Here is a 15431-nt window from a genome sequence, read left to right as displayed (position 1 = left end):
AGCACACATAATTTGCTCAATAAATGATGGTAAGTTACGATTATCCCCTGGAGAATTCCGCAAAGCCCCTACAAGGGACTATTACTGCAGGGATAAAGAGTTTGCTTTCCTCGGGGATTAAAGCATTGGTGCTCCATGGAATTAACTGATAGTACTTTAGAACAAGAGTGGGGGAGTGGACATTTAACAGACTCGACCTTGTAGACTTTTACTCTGCCAGCGTGTCCTGTTTGTTCTCCCATCAAAACACAGCTTAAACATGACCACTTCTCACCCACAGCCACCCCACTAACCCAAGCCATTGTCACCCCTCTCTGGACAGCTGTAAGGGCCTCCCCCATCCCCTCTCAGTGCTATTTCTTCTTTTTGCAGTTTGTGGTCTCCTGATCTAAAGTCTATCTGATCTTTAAAGTCAGATTACAACCCTCCCTCCAGTGCCTCCATATCACTCTTAGAATCCCCCAAATTTTCTGTGGCCTCCAAGTCCTAACTTGCTCTGACCCTGGCTACCTCCTAGATGTTATCTATAAAACTCACCTGTACTCGTCCGTGGACCATACTGGATGGTCTTACTCCTGGACACCTCAAGTATGCCTCAACCACAGGGTCTTGCACCTGCTATATGTTACATGGGTCACACCTTCGCTTTATGTAGATCCCTGCTCAAATGTTACCCCCTCAGATAGGCCTTCTCTGATCACTGAGTCTAAAATACCATTGCACCTTACTTTCCATCTCCTCCCCTGCTTTTTCATTCATTATAGTAAGTTCACAACTTACTATGCATGTGTATTATCTGCTTATTCATATACATGGTTTGGGATCTGTTCTCCAATACAATGAAGGTCTTTTGATGAGGGCTTCTGACTCACTCAATGCTATGTCCCCAGGGCTTTGGAACAGTTCCTGACACCCAGCAATGACTCAAGATATTAATCAACTAAAATGAATTTCTAGTCACTGATCAAAACAAGTAACCTGTTTTTCAGCCTCTGTTCTCATACCAGATCCTTCTTCTACAACTACTACATCACTAGCCCACCCTGGAAAAGTCATAATGAATCACAGAGGGGAGACTTCCTGTCTAAGAAGGGAAAATAATTTTCCCCCTTTTTGCCATCTCTGGCAGAATCCAACTCATCAAAAGTTCTTGACATTACCGAATGAGAAACTACTCAAGTGTGCAAGCTGGATGCATTAGGAGGTGTCCTACCCTGTTAAAAGCTTAGTCCCAAGTGACACCCAACAGAGCACACATTCTTTCGGATCAACCAAAACAAAACAAATACCATTGTTGAAACCCTTGGGTCAGAAAATATCCTTGTAAAGATGATAGTCTCATAGATCACAAATGTTAATGCAAAATGGCTATTCTATGTAGCTACAAAAAACAGACCAGACATGTTGGCGCACTCAACAAAAGACCCATGTAAAAGGTATCGCTATTTGGAAAGCTGGAAGAAAAAAATCCTGAAATGCTGCTGTACTACTCAATGATTTTCATCTCATCTCCACCCTAAGCCCCAGACAACTGCCTGTGCTTAGCCCATCCACCACGGGTATCAATGTGACAATAACACCTCTTTATACAAATTTCAGTAATAACATCCATCAAGCCCCACACTGAAATGTTAAGCATGTTGATTTTTTGTTCTCCATTTAAAAAAAGAACTTGTCTTTTGTCAAACTCTGATATCCAGTAGATAGTAGGATTCAATAAACCTGCCCTAAGTAAATGTTTTTATAAGGAGGTGAGACCTCATTTACAGTAGTGCTGTTTAGAATGTAGGTAATGGGCACAGCCGTTTTTTAAAATTTTATTTATTTTTTAGACAGGCTTGCTCTTTCGCCCAGGCTGGAGTGCAGTGGCACGATCTCTTTCCACTGCAACCTCTGCCTCTCCGGTTCAAGCAATTCTCTGCCTCAGCCTCCTGAGTAGCTGGGATTACAGGCACACCCCCACCACACACGGCTAATTTTTGTATTTTTAGTAGAGATGGGGTTTTACTGTGTTGGCCAGACTGGTCTTGAACTCCTGACCCTTATGATCCACCCAGCTCAGCCTCCCAAAGCAGGTTTTTTTTAGCGTGTAGGAGATGTCCTAGAAGGCTTTCATTGAAACCACAAGTTACAACCTTTGTTGACTGAGCCGTTATGATTTTTCATTTTCGCTCTATGAGGAGAGTGAACTTGTTGGGAGATAATCTGACATTTGATTGATATGGGTGTCTCCTTTTTCATGCTTCATTCAAAATTCAGAGTTCAAATGGAACCTTATGAAGCATAAACATCATTAAAATGGCCATCGAAGGAACAGGGATATCTCAATCTGAAAGGTGATCAATCGCAATTCATTAAGAATTTGCTGAGCAGCCATCTAGATTAGGTAGATGGAAACACCACACTCAGGCAAACTTTCATTTTCTGTTGCCTTTTTTAGAGATACTGTGTGTGGATCACTTGCTTACAAGGCAGGGATTATTAAGTCACGGGGCAAAAATCAATCTTTTTCATGTTTGATCTAAGATGTCCAAATATAACCTAACATACTGGAACCTGGAACATGCAGAGGGGTTAACAGAAGGCAGAAGCTCTAGTGCACTGAGGCATCTACACATGATGCCTATGTACATTTTAAATTAACATTATTCCCCACCCCTACCTCCCATTCCAAGCAGTCTCCCTTTTCGTTGCATGCTCCATTCCACTAAGGCTCTGAAAATGTTAAACAACTGTTGTATTGCGGGAACATTCCCCTGCCACTGCCAGCAATTCAATTAACCATTGCATCTAGCATTGGGCATTAGTCAAGTGTTAAGGATGTCGCCACCTCTCACAGTGAGAAGCAGAGACATGAATTCTAGGGGTTAAGAGGGAAATTGCAGGACCTATCAAAGGGGTTTTATAGAAATAGAGTATACCATTGCTTTAAAATGTCAGCATGCATCATGCATACCTCTTGAACTCACCGGGTAAGACTTTAAACCCGTTATAAAGGCTGAGGCTGACCATATCAATAAAACTGACCCTGCCTTTTAGAACAGAGATGGTTGGGTGCATGTTCCTAGCTCTCTGTGCTTCCTTTCATTTATTCTCATCAAAGGCGGTAAATAGGGAGTGAAACATTGGTACATAACCCTTTCTTTACTGCACCATTGATAAGAGGTAACAGATGAGTGTCTATTTCTAAGATTCAGTTTAATGTATGTGTCTGAAGGTCATGGGATGCTCAGTTATGTAGTGATAAGTTGTAACGTCCTCCCTCGCAGGCTGAAAGCACTGCATTGGCAAGACTTCGTAGTGATTGTTTTGGTCATAGGTTAGGCTTAAAAAAACAAAAGGAAAAATCTAGTGTTAAGGCACTCACCTATCTTGGCATGTAATTCCACACTAATGAAAGTACAAATTTAACTGTTCTGAACCACGTGAAAGAAAAAAGACAGGTGTTATTTTGACAGATACATCATGCAGCTATTCAATTTCCATTTGCCAATGTCCTGGTTTCAAAACCAAAAGACTTGGTCTAAGTTCTGCTACTTGAAAGATGTTTTACAAGAAAGGAAATAGAGGATCTTTGGCTAATAGAATGAAGATCCCCTTCTTATAAGACAGAGATAATTATATTCTCGAATGCCTCTAGCTTTATAGATTCAGTCTTTTACAGCCTCTAATATTCCATAAAGATCCCAAATAATTCACACATCAATCTCTGTTAACCCAGACATAATACGTCAAAAAACATGGAAGTCATACGTCTGTGTACCTAATCTCCCTGTTCCGTATTTCACCATAAGAGCACTGATTATACTGTTAGATTTTCTTGTGGATTCATTCAACATCGTCTTACTTTCCTGGACCATGTATTATTAAAACCAGAAATAAAACATCAAAGTTAGCAAAATGCCTAATGTCTTACATGGCAGAGCCTCAAGGTTTCAGCTGTACTCCAAAGATAAGAGAACTTTTTTTTTAAACTTTCTAGAGTGACCAACTGCAGCATGTGAAGAAGGAAAAAAAAAAAAAAAAAAAAAAAAAAAGGATACTGAGACTTGGATGGATGCATCAAGAAGTAGCAATGTTTGTTACCTGCAGAGGTGTTACAAGAAATTTCATCTGCTGCAACGAAGACGAACTGATTTCTGGAAGAGAAGATAAAATTCACAATACTGCTCGCTCAGGGGGAAATGTGCTCTCTGCCAATTGGTTTGATGTGTACAGATGAGGGGAGGGAAGGGTGCTGCTTGTGAATGGATGTTGCAAGGAAATGTGCTGATGTACCTCAGTTTAGAAAGATCATGAAATAAGCATGCGGGGACCTCTTAAAGTCATGGTAATGTCAGAATATGGACCAAGTACAAGCTGTTGCACCAAATATTAATACTATGTGTTACCAAAACATGCCAGAGTATGTTTCTAAGGCGCTAAAGCATTTCAAATTGTGCTTATATGAATTTCTATGCTAAAGAGATTACTTTTTAAAATGAGACTACTGATTAGGAAATACAGTATACTACAGCTAGCTAAAAAAATTATAAAATTCTAGACTTATATAAAAAAAATTTAAGAAAGTGCTGTCATTTCAGAAGACAATTTTATATGGTGATGTGTTATGGGTAATAATTTCCTCATCAAACCAGGCTAGCTACATAAAGTTAAGATAACTCAATTGAAATAAACCCTATCTGTCCAAATTATTTTTAATGATGCAGTATTAAAAAGAATGAAAATAGAAAATGCTATTTTACTTTTAGTAAATCCAGAAAGATGATAAAACTATCTTAAGATGTTTCCAACTGTGACATTTCCACAATGCAATGTGTTCTAATTCAGGGGTACTACTTATTCCTCTAGAAATAAGATCATCTGTATCAGGCAAATTATAAAAATGGCACAATGAGGTTGCCTAGGTTCTTAAATGCCTCAACAGCAGCAGTACAGGAGCTCTGGGTTTTCACTGGTTACATCTTTACCATGCCTATGGATCATCAAGAACCAAGATAAATGCATTTTTTTTTCTTAGAGTGATTGGTTGTTTTTCAAATGTTTCAGTGCTTCAAAAGGTATCTAGTGATTGAACATTTCTTAAAACATCTTAAGAAAGTTTTACTGTTGCAAAAGGTACACCGTGGAATATAGAGCTGCCATTTTGAATATTCCCTAGAATTTCACATTCAGTTAAACTCTAATCATTTCTATGCCAATAAAATATAAACAAATTATACATGCTTTGAGAATAGCATTTTTAGTACTTCTACATAACAAGTCACAACTAAGTTTATCGCTTAAGACAAAAGTTAACATAAGATTTTGGACTATCTTTTTGTTAGGCTTTTTGAACCCTGTGAATATCTGGCCCTGGATTTCCTATGTTTTGAGGAGCAATAAAATTTAATATCCCTGAAAAACGAGATATTTTTGTTGAATATTTGATTTACTCACCTTTGGCTTATACAAGGGGTAATAACACGGGAATTCCTAACTACAGGTATGGTATTCTGGGGTGCACAAAACAAGCAGTTAGAATAACCTCTATTTACAGAATGCTCACAAGAAGAATGCTACCATAAGCAAGAATGGCGACCTGGTTTATCCAAAGGGGCAAGGTCTTCGCACTAGGCATTCACATATCTGTGGCAGGACGGTGGGGCAGCTCTACCCAATTTCTATTCCCTAATCCTAGATGAGATTGCTAGCTTGTGTTCCCTTTCTGCAATTTTCCCTAAGGAACTGTCCAGTGTGCTAGACATGAGGAAAGCTACTTGGAGACAAAATATATGTAAAACTGTGACTGAACAAACGGAACTTTTAAAGTGCAACCTGCCAGTATGATTAGAAACAGCCCTGTAAGAAACTAGGCTTGGTTTTTTAAATTGTTTCAGAATTTACTGTAAGATTGTGTCCTTGAAAACATTCTTTTTGATACTATGCACTTAAGCTACCCTTTTTCCTTCCTTCCTTTCTTCCTCTCCTACCCTTTTCTCCTTTTCTCCTTCCTTTTCTCCTTCCTTTTCTCCTTCCTTTTCTCCTTCCTTTTCTCCTTCCTTTTCTCCTTCCTTTTCTCCTTCCTTTTCTCCTTCCTTTTCTCCTTCCTTTTCTCCTTCCTTTTCTCCTTTTCTATTCTTTCTTTCCCTTCGTTCTTTCCCTCCTTTCATTATCCCTTCATTCTTTCCCCCAATTTTTTGAAAACCTATGTGTATTGATTTTTACTTAATGTTTTACCCATGGTCTTTTTGATCTCTAAGTTTCAGAACTAAATGGACTACTCCCTTTTGACAACTTGCCCTCTTCAAAAGAGTTGGCTTAGATTACTTTTGACTATGAATTTGCATATATTTCAAGGCACAGAGTTCTCAATAGTGACATTTAAAAGAACGTGCCATGGACTCTGCAGCAATGCCAAAAGGAGTTAATGGCTACCAGTTAAGTATTTTTTGGATGTATCCATTCTGTACTATTTTATTTTTTAATCCACGTAATCACATTACATCCCAGAAAGGTCACCATAAGGCATCAGAAAAGTGCCTTTCTATAGAGTTCGTTAATTCCATGAATTCAATCTGTATGATCACCACTTCCCCTGAACTATGCTTTCATCAATTGACAAGTGCAATTAACAGGAAATGTCTGTAAAATCACAGATTGGCTTTGGGGTGGCTTACATTTTCAGGACAACAGAAAAACTCTGGTAGAGTTCTAAGTGGAGATTGCATGTTGGTGTTTATATCCACCATGATACGCCATTTTATATAGAGCTGTTTCACCTTGAACATTAAGAAATTACTGACTTAGAGGGCCCATAAATGGATCATCTATGATGCCCAGGAGATAGAAACCATCTGAACTATCTTACCCGCAATCATCCTAGTCCTGATCGCCCTTCCATGCCTGCACATCCTGTATCTAACAGACGAAATCAATAACCCCTCCTTTACTATTAAGTCAATCGGACACCAATGATACTGAACCTACGAGTACACAGATTACGGAGGCTTAATCTTTAACTCTTACATATTACCCCCACTATTCTTAAACCCAGGAGACCTTCGACTTCTAGAAGTTGACAATCGAGTAGTCACATATGATCACAGAGACAATTGTCTCTGCTATATCCAAACAACTTAAGGAAAAATTAAAAGATCAGAACAATGCAGGTATATTCTGAACAGTGGGCTGGCTACCTCTCAGGGAAGAAAGAAGGCTGGTACCAGGATCTGTCTCCTTATGCAAACCCTACTGTTGTGCTGTTTTCTCTCAACACAGACCCATGGATTTAAACTTCAAAATGCACCTGATTTTCCACAAACTGGTCTGTTCTTTAGTTGATTAAAAAAAAAAAGCAAGTGTGACTGAGTCCTTCTCAACCTTGGCTGCACATTGTAAATAACTGTTGCACTTCTAAACATTTCTGGTTACCAAGCTACACTTAAGACCAGTTAAATGGTAACCCCCGAAACTGGGTCTCGGGCATTAGCAGTTTTTAAATACTTCCAAGTGATTCTAATGTGCTAATGTTCTTCATTTGAAAACTACTTGTGGAGTTGAATGGTAAGAGTGCCAGTGATAGGGCCCCCTTCTGAGGGTTCTGCTTTAATTGATCCTGGGGTAGGGTCTGGAAAGTAGTTCAGAAAATGCTCTGTAGGTGACTCTAATAGATGGCCACAGCTGAGAAGCAGTGATATGACGCCAAGGCAGAGGGATTCAAGAGACTCAAAGAAGTGGATTCAAGGAAGGGATTCAAGGGAGTTGAATCACTGAATTTCTTCCAACTTTGGTTTCTATTTTTGCAACTTCTATTTGACCATCATGCTTGCCTCCAGGGCAACCTAGCTACTTAGGTTTTGGACAATGCCACCATGGAAACCTGATAAAGTGTCCAAGAAAGGGTACTTCCAGTTTCTAGATGCCTTCTAAGAGTTGACTTTAAACCTCATCCTGAAAGAGAAACTGCTCTACAGTGGCCATGTCTTACTCTTGGTATTTGAGTCCTTCCTTACCTATTCCTCTTACTGGACCATTTCTTACGAATTTACTCAAGATCATCTTTGCTTGAGATTTTCCACTTTTCCTTGAGGTCAGCCCCTAATTTTGTCTTTACCCATTCTGTCACCCAAAACTTTCTATATTCTACCTCTACTACAAAATTTTTCAAACTTCCCTGAAGAATTGCATAGAATGCTCATTCAGTGTATAGATTCCTGGGTTTCAACCCTGACCACCTGAATCAATTTTCAGGAGAGAGGTCTGGTAATCTGTACACTTAATAAGAACCCGGGCCTGCATATTGATCAGCTCCACAGGGCACCCATTCTCACTGTGCTCTAGGTAGCAGGTGCTCCTGTGAGGGAATCACGCCTCCTGCTACTTCTTACCTTGAAGTTTGGGCAACCTTGCTGAGAAAACCCTGAAAATTCATTCCCATTTTCATTTCAAAGCTCACCTGTCCCAGGAGGATTGTTTTAAATTGGGAAGGCTTGGTTGGAGGTGGAAAAGAGGAAGGATTACAAATGTATGAAAAATGAAGAAACGGCTAAATTGAGTTTAAGGGAGAAGACTATTTGTCCTGGCTCATGGGAATGCTGGCTGCAAAGTCTACTATACAACACTGATGTGGCACTTATGACTGCAAGTTGCTAAGTGTCATACCTATGTATTCATTAAATTTTTCTTATAATCCCTCTTTTTATCCTCCTCTTGTAGAGGAGGAAACCGAGACATGGAAAAGTTATATAATGCGAGCAGATGTTAAGTGGTAGAGGTGAAACCTGAACGCAGTTGGCTTGGCTCTACACCCAAGCTTTTACTATCTAAAGTTCTTGGGAAACATTCATGTAGCAGGTATTTAATCAGCAGTGGGGTGTGATGTCTCTGGAGTAACTTAATATTCTGAATCTCCAGTTCCTCTGAGAAAAAATTTGAATTCCTCTGAGTATAATTGAGAGAATTAAAAACATACTCTGCTTTAACAACTTGATTATGAAATGGCATACACCATGGTCTTTCTCTTTTCCCTCTTATGTCACTAGGTTGACCTTTTAAGATTTTTTTTTATAGACCAACCCTCTATACTCTATCTGCCTCAGCTGGTGGTACATTTAAATTAGTCATGTGGATTGCCACGTATCACCCTCATAGCCCACTTTTGTTCCTTAGGCTAAATCTCATCTCTTGGCAGTTTTCCTTCTGAAAAATTACCCATGGCTAATTCTTAGAGTGAAATTAAAATAGTAGCCAGCCCATGTTGCTGGAGGGGACATGAGAGGCTAGATACCAAGTCAGAGTAAACTTTTGGTGCAGGCAGGTGGGAGGCAAACATACCCCATATCAAATAATGCTGGTTTAAATTTTATTGGTAAAGATTCTGGTTACTTCACATTCTTTGGCTTCTTAATTCTGTTACATTGCTATTGTTACATAGATCTCAGGATTGATATCACTTATAGCAAGATTCTTCTATCCAATGCTATGAATATTGAATCTCTCTCTCTCACTCACACACACACTCTTAAACCTTCCAAGGATGTCTGCTAGGCAATCCCTACAGCTGAGAAGTTGGTCTTCTGGCCTGGTAAATAGCAGCCAAGACGCCCCAAGATAGTAGTGGGACAAAGTCCAATTCTACCTGTAGGTATTGGGATATCTTTTGTTTATAAGGCAGAAGTTCTTAACCCTGACTGCTCAGCCAATACTTTGTTTTTTAACAAATATTCAGCTAGGATTTTTTTTTTAAATAAAATACTAAGGACCAGGCTCATACCCCAGTCATTTAGGTTCAGCATCTTTTGAGAGTGGTTCTCATGCACAGATATGCCTGAAAAACCCCTGGGGATGATTCTCATCTGTCAGCCAGCATGGGGAACTCATATCTCACTGTACGAATACCTCTCTGAACATATGTATCTTGCCTCTGTAGGAAACAGTTGTCTTTTGGGTTTAAAGTAAATTGCACTAGTATTGATTTTGACATTTTATACTTAACATTTTAATTGCTAATTATATATTCTAGTAATTGTAGTAATTGTTTTATAATCATGCTTATCAGGATGCTTTTTTTTTCACGTAAAATTAAGGTAGAAATTCACAATCAGTTTATTCTTGTTGTTCATCTTAAAGTTGCTAGATGTGCCATATGGAACTCAGCCACGAGTGTTTTCTGAATATTATAATACGCAGATATGATGCACCTATTAAAATTCATATTGCCAACCTTGCCCAATAGTTGACTCACATCATTCATTCAACCCTCAGATTGTAAATGAGGGACTTGTTACTTATCAGGCACTGAGCTAAGTCTAAGGGGTCTGATGCTATGCTCATAGCCTTTAAATCACTGGAGTATCTTGGACTTGCCTGTCTGGAAACTCATAATCTAATTTATATTTGTTTTATCACCTTCAAAGGGAGGTTGCTGGCAATCAGTATCTTACCTCCTTGGCCCACATATAATACTAACACTCTACTCCAGAATGGTACAAATCCCATTCAGATTCCTATTTTTTACCTGCCCTGTCACTTTTATTCATACTTTAGAATATGTCATGTGTACTTCTATACAGCGTGCAAACTGTAGAATGAGACAGGGTATACACAGACAAGTAACCAAACAGATTGACTATAGAAAGCTCTCAAAGGTTCTACACCCATCCCATTTTGAAAAGGGGGAACATATGAAAATACACTTAAAAACATTTCATTTAGACACAGTTCCTGTTGCTAACATGATTATACATAAAGAAGCTTAAACAGAAAGAAGATAAGCTCAGTGAATCTCTCCCCAGTTTGGCTATTCTACCAAAAAAATCTGAGTTTTAGAAATTCAAACCCAAGTGCATCTCCGTTACCTGGAGACGTTGAACAGTTCCCTTTTGTCATTTTAGTTCCTCCAACATTTAACATTCTCCCCAGTTCCCACTAGACTTTCTTGTCTAGGCTCAGGTGAAAGGGAACCAACTGTGAATCTGGAAACCATGCCTTGTTGCATACAAGCTGTATTCCACTAGAAAATTCACTTCACCTTTCTGGGCCTCATTTCTTCATTTGGAAAAAAAGATATAAAAATAGTACATACCCTTCCTGGACCTTTTGTGCAGCTTGAATGAGAAACATCTTATTGGTGGAAGTCATCTTATTGGTAGAAAAATTGGCTTTTTTTTTTTTTTTTTTTTTTGCTCTGTAGACTCATAAAGGAAAGTCCATTTCTCTCTCCACCCAAAGAGGAGAGCAGGCAATTGGTTTTACAAAAATCCAAAGCAGTGATAGTTAGAAGGCTGGGTTTATCCTGGGAGATTGGGCATGTCTCCTACAAAGCTAATGCACGTGTGGTGGCCTAAGTTGATCCATGAGCAGAAAAGTTAATATCCAAGGCACAGGATGAACAAGAAGGATAGGATATTTGATCGTGTGGTTCCCAATTTATATTCCCCAACCTATTTTATTTCTAGGGTGGAAGTCAATATTTTAAAACAACCAAAAACAAATGTATTTAGTAAAAAATTATTCTAACTCATAAAACCCGTGTCCACAGGAAACTTTTTTTTTTCACTCAAGAACAAAACACAGTATTCCCACAGTTGATGCTGTTGCTGCTAATATCCGGAGTACTAAGCGTCAGGATCTCTTAGAGGGGCTTTCTGTTCATGACAGCAATTCTCACAACCACCCAAAGAAGCAGTGGTTATCCATTAATCCCACTTTATAGATGAGGCAGTTGAGTGTCAACTAGCTCAATGTTAGCCTGCCCAAATTATCTCATGTAGTAAGTAGACTCACAGATTCAGGACCCAGGTGTAAATCTCAATCTGTAATCATATTCTGTGTATCAACAGCAATGATTTGCTAGTGCATGTCTCTATCAGAGTAGGTCCAATGAGAATAAAAGATCCTGTTTCAAATCTTGACACAGTTACCTACAAGTCCTGGGGTGACAAGCAAGGCACAGGTTCCCAGAGGGTTAGTGCTACAATGTGTCTTAGATATTGTCTAGACTAAAAATGACCTTGCACTTTTGAATGCATTTAATTTAATGTACTTGCTACTGCCTGTATATATTCACTGCAAATACTAGCATACATTCCAAAATATGTCAATCTGAAACCGAGTTACTGATAACATTTGCACCACCTTTTTTGGTTTATAAAGTTCACCTTCTTCATCTCTTTCTGATTCTAATTAGTACCATGCTTTCCATTTAGCACAGGAAAAAACTGAGTGTCAGTAAAGTTAAATCAGATGGAACTTTTTCAGGTACTACTTTATATTTGTGTGAAATCTATGCAATTAATGGCATGATGTTAGCATCAATAACTATTTCTGTCCATGAATCTTTTGGGGTAAAGAATTAATTGTGGCCTTGGGCCAGGAGAGGGAAGAAGTCACAATGGAATTGACATTGAGGGATGCTAACTGTTGATAGCTCTTTCTCATTGAAGAAGGGAGAGTAGAGAGGCAATGGAAATAAATCAATAATTTACAAAGATAAATCCTCTTATCTCTTACAAGGTTTGTGATGGGACAATCCTCTGTCAACATTATTTATGGCATATCGGGGTAGAATAGAAGCTTGTTCTCTAGAGCCGGGCTTCTCAAACTTCACACCAGTCATTCTGGAATCTTGAAAGTGCAGGTTCTGGTTCAGCAGGGCTGGGGTGGGGTTTGGGATTCTACATTCTCACAGCCTCCTGGTGAGGCCAATGGTGTTCGTCTGAAAACTATACAAGGCAAGGCTCTGCAGGCTTTTTAGATGATCCACTCAAATCTTGAAATTTCAAAACAGAACAAGTTCATCCCGCTTTCCCCCCATTTGTTCATTTTCTAAGTTTGGGAGACAGAAATGGAAGAAAACAAAAATAGCGGGAAAACGATCATTCTGAAAAGGCAGGGAAGCTAGTATTGTCCAGGAAGAATTATTAAAGTACTTCCACTCCCACTGCCTGGGCTCATATTCTGTTTGGTAGTAGTCATCCACAAACACTATAACAAAGCAGAAATGGTGGAAAAAAGTTCATCTCTTAATACATTCTAAAATTTTAAATTACAAAATTGAAACCATGAAAGACAAGAATTGAAAGAATTGAGGATGCTAGAAGCATCTAACAATGAGTGTTTTCTTTTTTTCTTTAAATTCCACGTCCCCCAGACTCGTGAGAACCACTGATTTAGCTTATCAGATATGTGGCTTATTTCTATAATCTCAGGCCAAAGCATTTCAATCTAAATTGATTGGGATAATTACGAGAAGAGTACTTGGCTTTGATTATGTTTCAGCTATCAGAAAACTGTTAATCTGTTTGAACAGTCACACATCATAATGCAGTAAGAATTAGCTTGGGAAAAAAAGTGACTAGTTACTCCTTATATTCTCCCTAGTTTGTGCCCCACAGACTCCCATCCCCTCAAATTCGGATCATGGCCCCTATTCTAAATGTTTTGTATGTTAATGAAATATGAAGTTCATTATAGTTGTGAGGAGTGCCTAATTCCAGAGGAACCAAGCATTTTGATTTACACCAAGGAAGAAATAAGTCATTTCTGTCCAGTGACTGTTTACATGCATGTACTACACACAAATGTGAAAATAAATCACATTGAAATAGAAATCGATTCTTGTGGAAAAGAATTTCAACTTGCGATAAGTAGAGTCAGAACTTGCTTTGATAACTTTAAAGGAAATATTAGACACTTTTAGTGAAAAATTTCATCTTATCTTGAAAGAAATGATAGTATACTACCATCCATAGTATACTACCTAGGGACAAAAAAAAAACCCAAACAAAAAACACAGTGGAGGGGTTTAATTTTTATTGCTATGTCCACAAATGCTTCATGAGCTAAGATTCTATCTTCTGCTTTACTGGATTACTGTCTTCTAGAATGTAAGTTCTTTTTAGCAATAGAAATGGCTCATTCACAGGGCTTTGCGTGTATATTTTCAACAGACCTACACCTAGAAAGCATTAGGCTTTCCCAGCCTACCTCTAAAACCCTTCACAGCTGAAGGGCCCTGATGCTGCTACTGAAAAGATGCGCTTTTTTTTTTTTTTTTTTTTTTTTGTGGCCTATCAAGTCAATGATCTGCGACCTAAAAAGTGTGTAATTAGGCCATGACATGACCAAAGGAGTTGTTACACCTTGTCTTGTCACTGGCAAAAGTGTCTACCCACATGGCTGTGACAACTATGCTCTGGTGGGCTTGGAAATTCCTTTAATCTCTCCCCAACTCCTTGTTGGTCCAGTCTGTTGGCTATTACAGGATTGGTTCTTTTTTTAAACTGATTCAATTACATATCCATCCAATAGTGCATAACAGTTGTTAGGAAGCCATTATAGATTATGGACAAAAGGCAATTAGTTCTTGAGAGAAAAACTTGAACACTTTTTCTTTTAACGTGTGTGTGTGTGTGTGTGTGTGTGTGTGTGTGTGTGTGTGTGTGATTTCTATAAACTAAGAGAAACTCAGGAAATACATCAGTTACAGCCATATTACTTCTCAGTACTGAGAGCTCAGCATCCATAAACCCAATTTAAAAAAATTACAGTGACTCTACTATCAAAAGCTGAGATGTACCTTCCCTTCCTCACGATTTCAGAGCCATCTCCATACTTATCAAATGAAATCAGTGACAGTCTACAGAGCAGATCAGGAGAAAATAGAATTATCTTAGCTATCCTAATTTTTTGGAGAATACACAATCAAAATCACTAAGGACCAATGTTTTTATATATATATATATATATATATATATATATATATATATATATATATAAACTGTCATACATATAGAGATAGATATATATATAATATATATAACATATATATAACATATATATATCTATAGGGCAGAAAGATGGTCCCTTCCTTCCCTTTTTCCATTCATCCATCCACCTATGTATGTGTATGCATGGATATATGTATGTATCTATCTCTGTCAGTTAAATAATTTTTAAATAAGACTAAATAAAATATAGGAAGTCTAGCATAAAGTTGCCAATGTTTATTTTGCCAAAGGTGGTTGCCAGGCCTTGAACTGGCCTTGGGAGATACTGCTTTCAATACAGCACTAGAATAAGATCTTGAGATCTCTCCTTGCCACATATCATGAAGAATAAGAACAAGGGCTGCTACTGCTGTTTAGCTGTGTGTGTGTTTCTATTATATTATTAATATATATAATATAAATATATATATTTTTATTATTATTGCTTATACCTGTGAATCTCACAGGTATAAGTGTGTGTTTCTATTATCCTAAAGCTGGCTAGGACGATTGGTTTCACTTTTTCTTCCTGAGGAGGACCTGAATCAGCAAAAACCCCAAAAAAACAAAAACACAAAATGGATCTATTAGGAAAGTAAACTTGAAATGAACAAGATAAAAGGTGTGTATATACATGTAGCTATGTATAGATGTACACATGCTCAACCTGGAGTTCCAACT

At 38.2% G+C, this 15431-nt stretch overlaps 1 protein-coding gene across 50 annotated transcripts in view; it reads right to left on the bottom strand.

The window, feature by feature from the left end:
- The window catches only part of RBFOX1 (RNA binding fox-1 homolog 1), a 2485711-nt gene that overhangs the window by 15531 nt on the left and 2454749 nt on the right, over positions 1-15431 (bottom strand). For 30 of the 50 annotated variants that reach the window (XM_077985561.1, XM_077985605.1, XM_077985611.1 and 27 more), the window contains one exon: positions 4087-4139. The exons of the other annotated variants lie outside the window; for them this stretch is intronic. In XM_077985561.1, the coding sequence (XP_077841687.1) occupies positions 4087-4139 (53 nt within the window). The remainder of the gene's footprint in view (positions 1-4086; positions 4140-15431) is intronic. 50 annotated transcript variants of the gene reach the window in all.

Source organism: Macaca mulatta, chromosome 20, assembly GCF_049350105.2.
Source record: "Macaca mulatta isolate MMU2019108-1 chromosome 20, T2T-MMU8v2.0, whole genome shotgun sequence".
Lineage (NCBI taxonomy): Eukaryota > Metazoa > Chordata > Mammalia > Primates > Cercopithecidae > Macaca > Macaca mulatta.
Note: the sequence above shows the minus strand (reverse complement) of the source record. Positions and strands in the feature narration are given on the sequence as shown.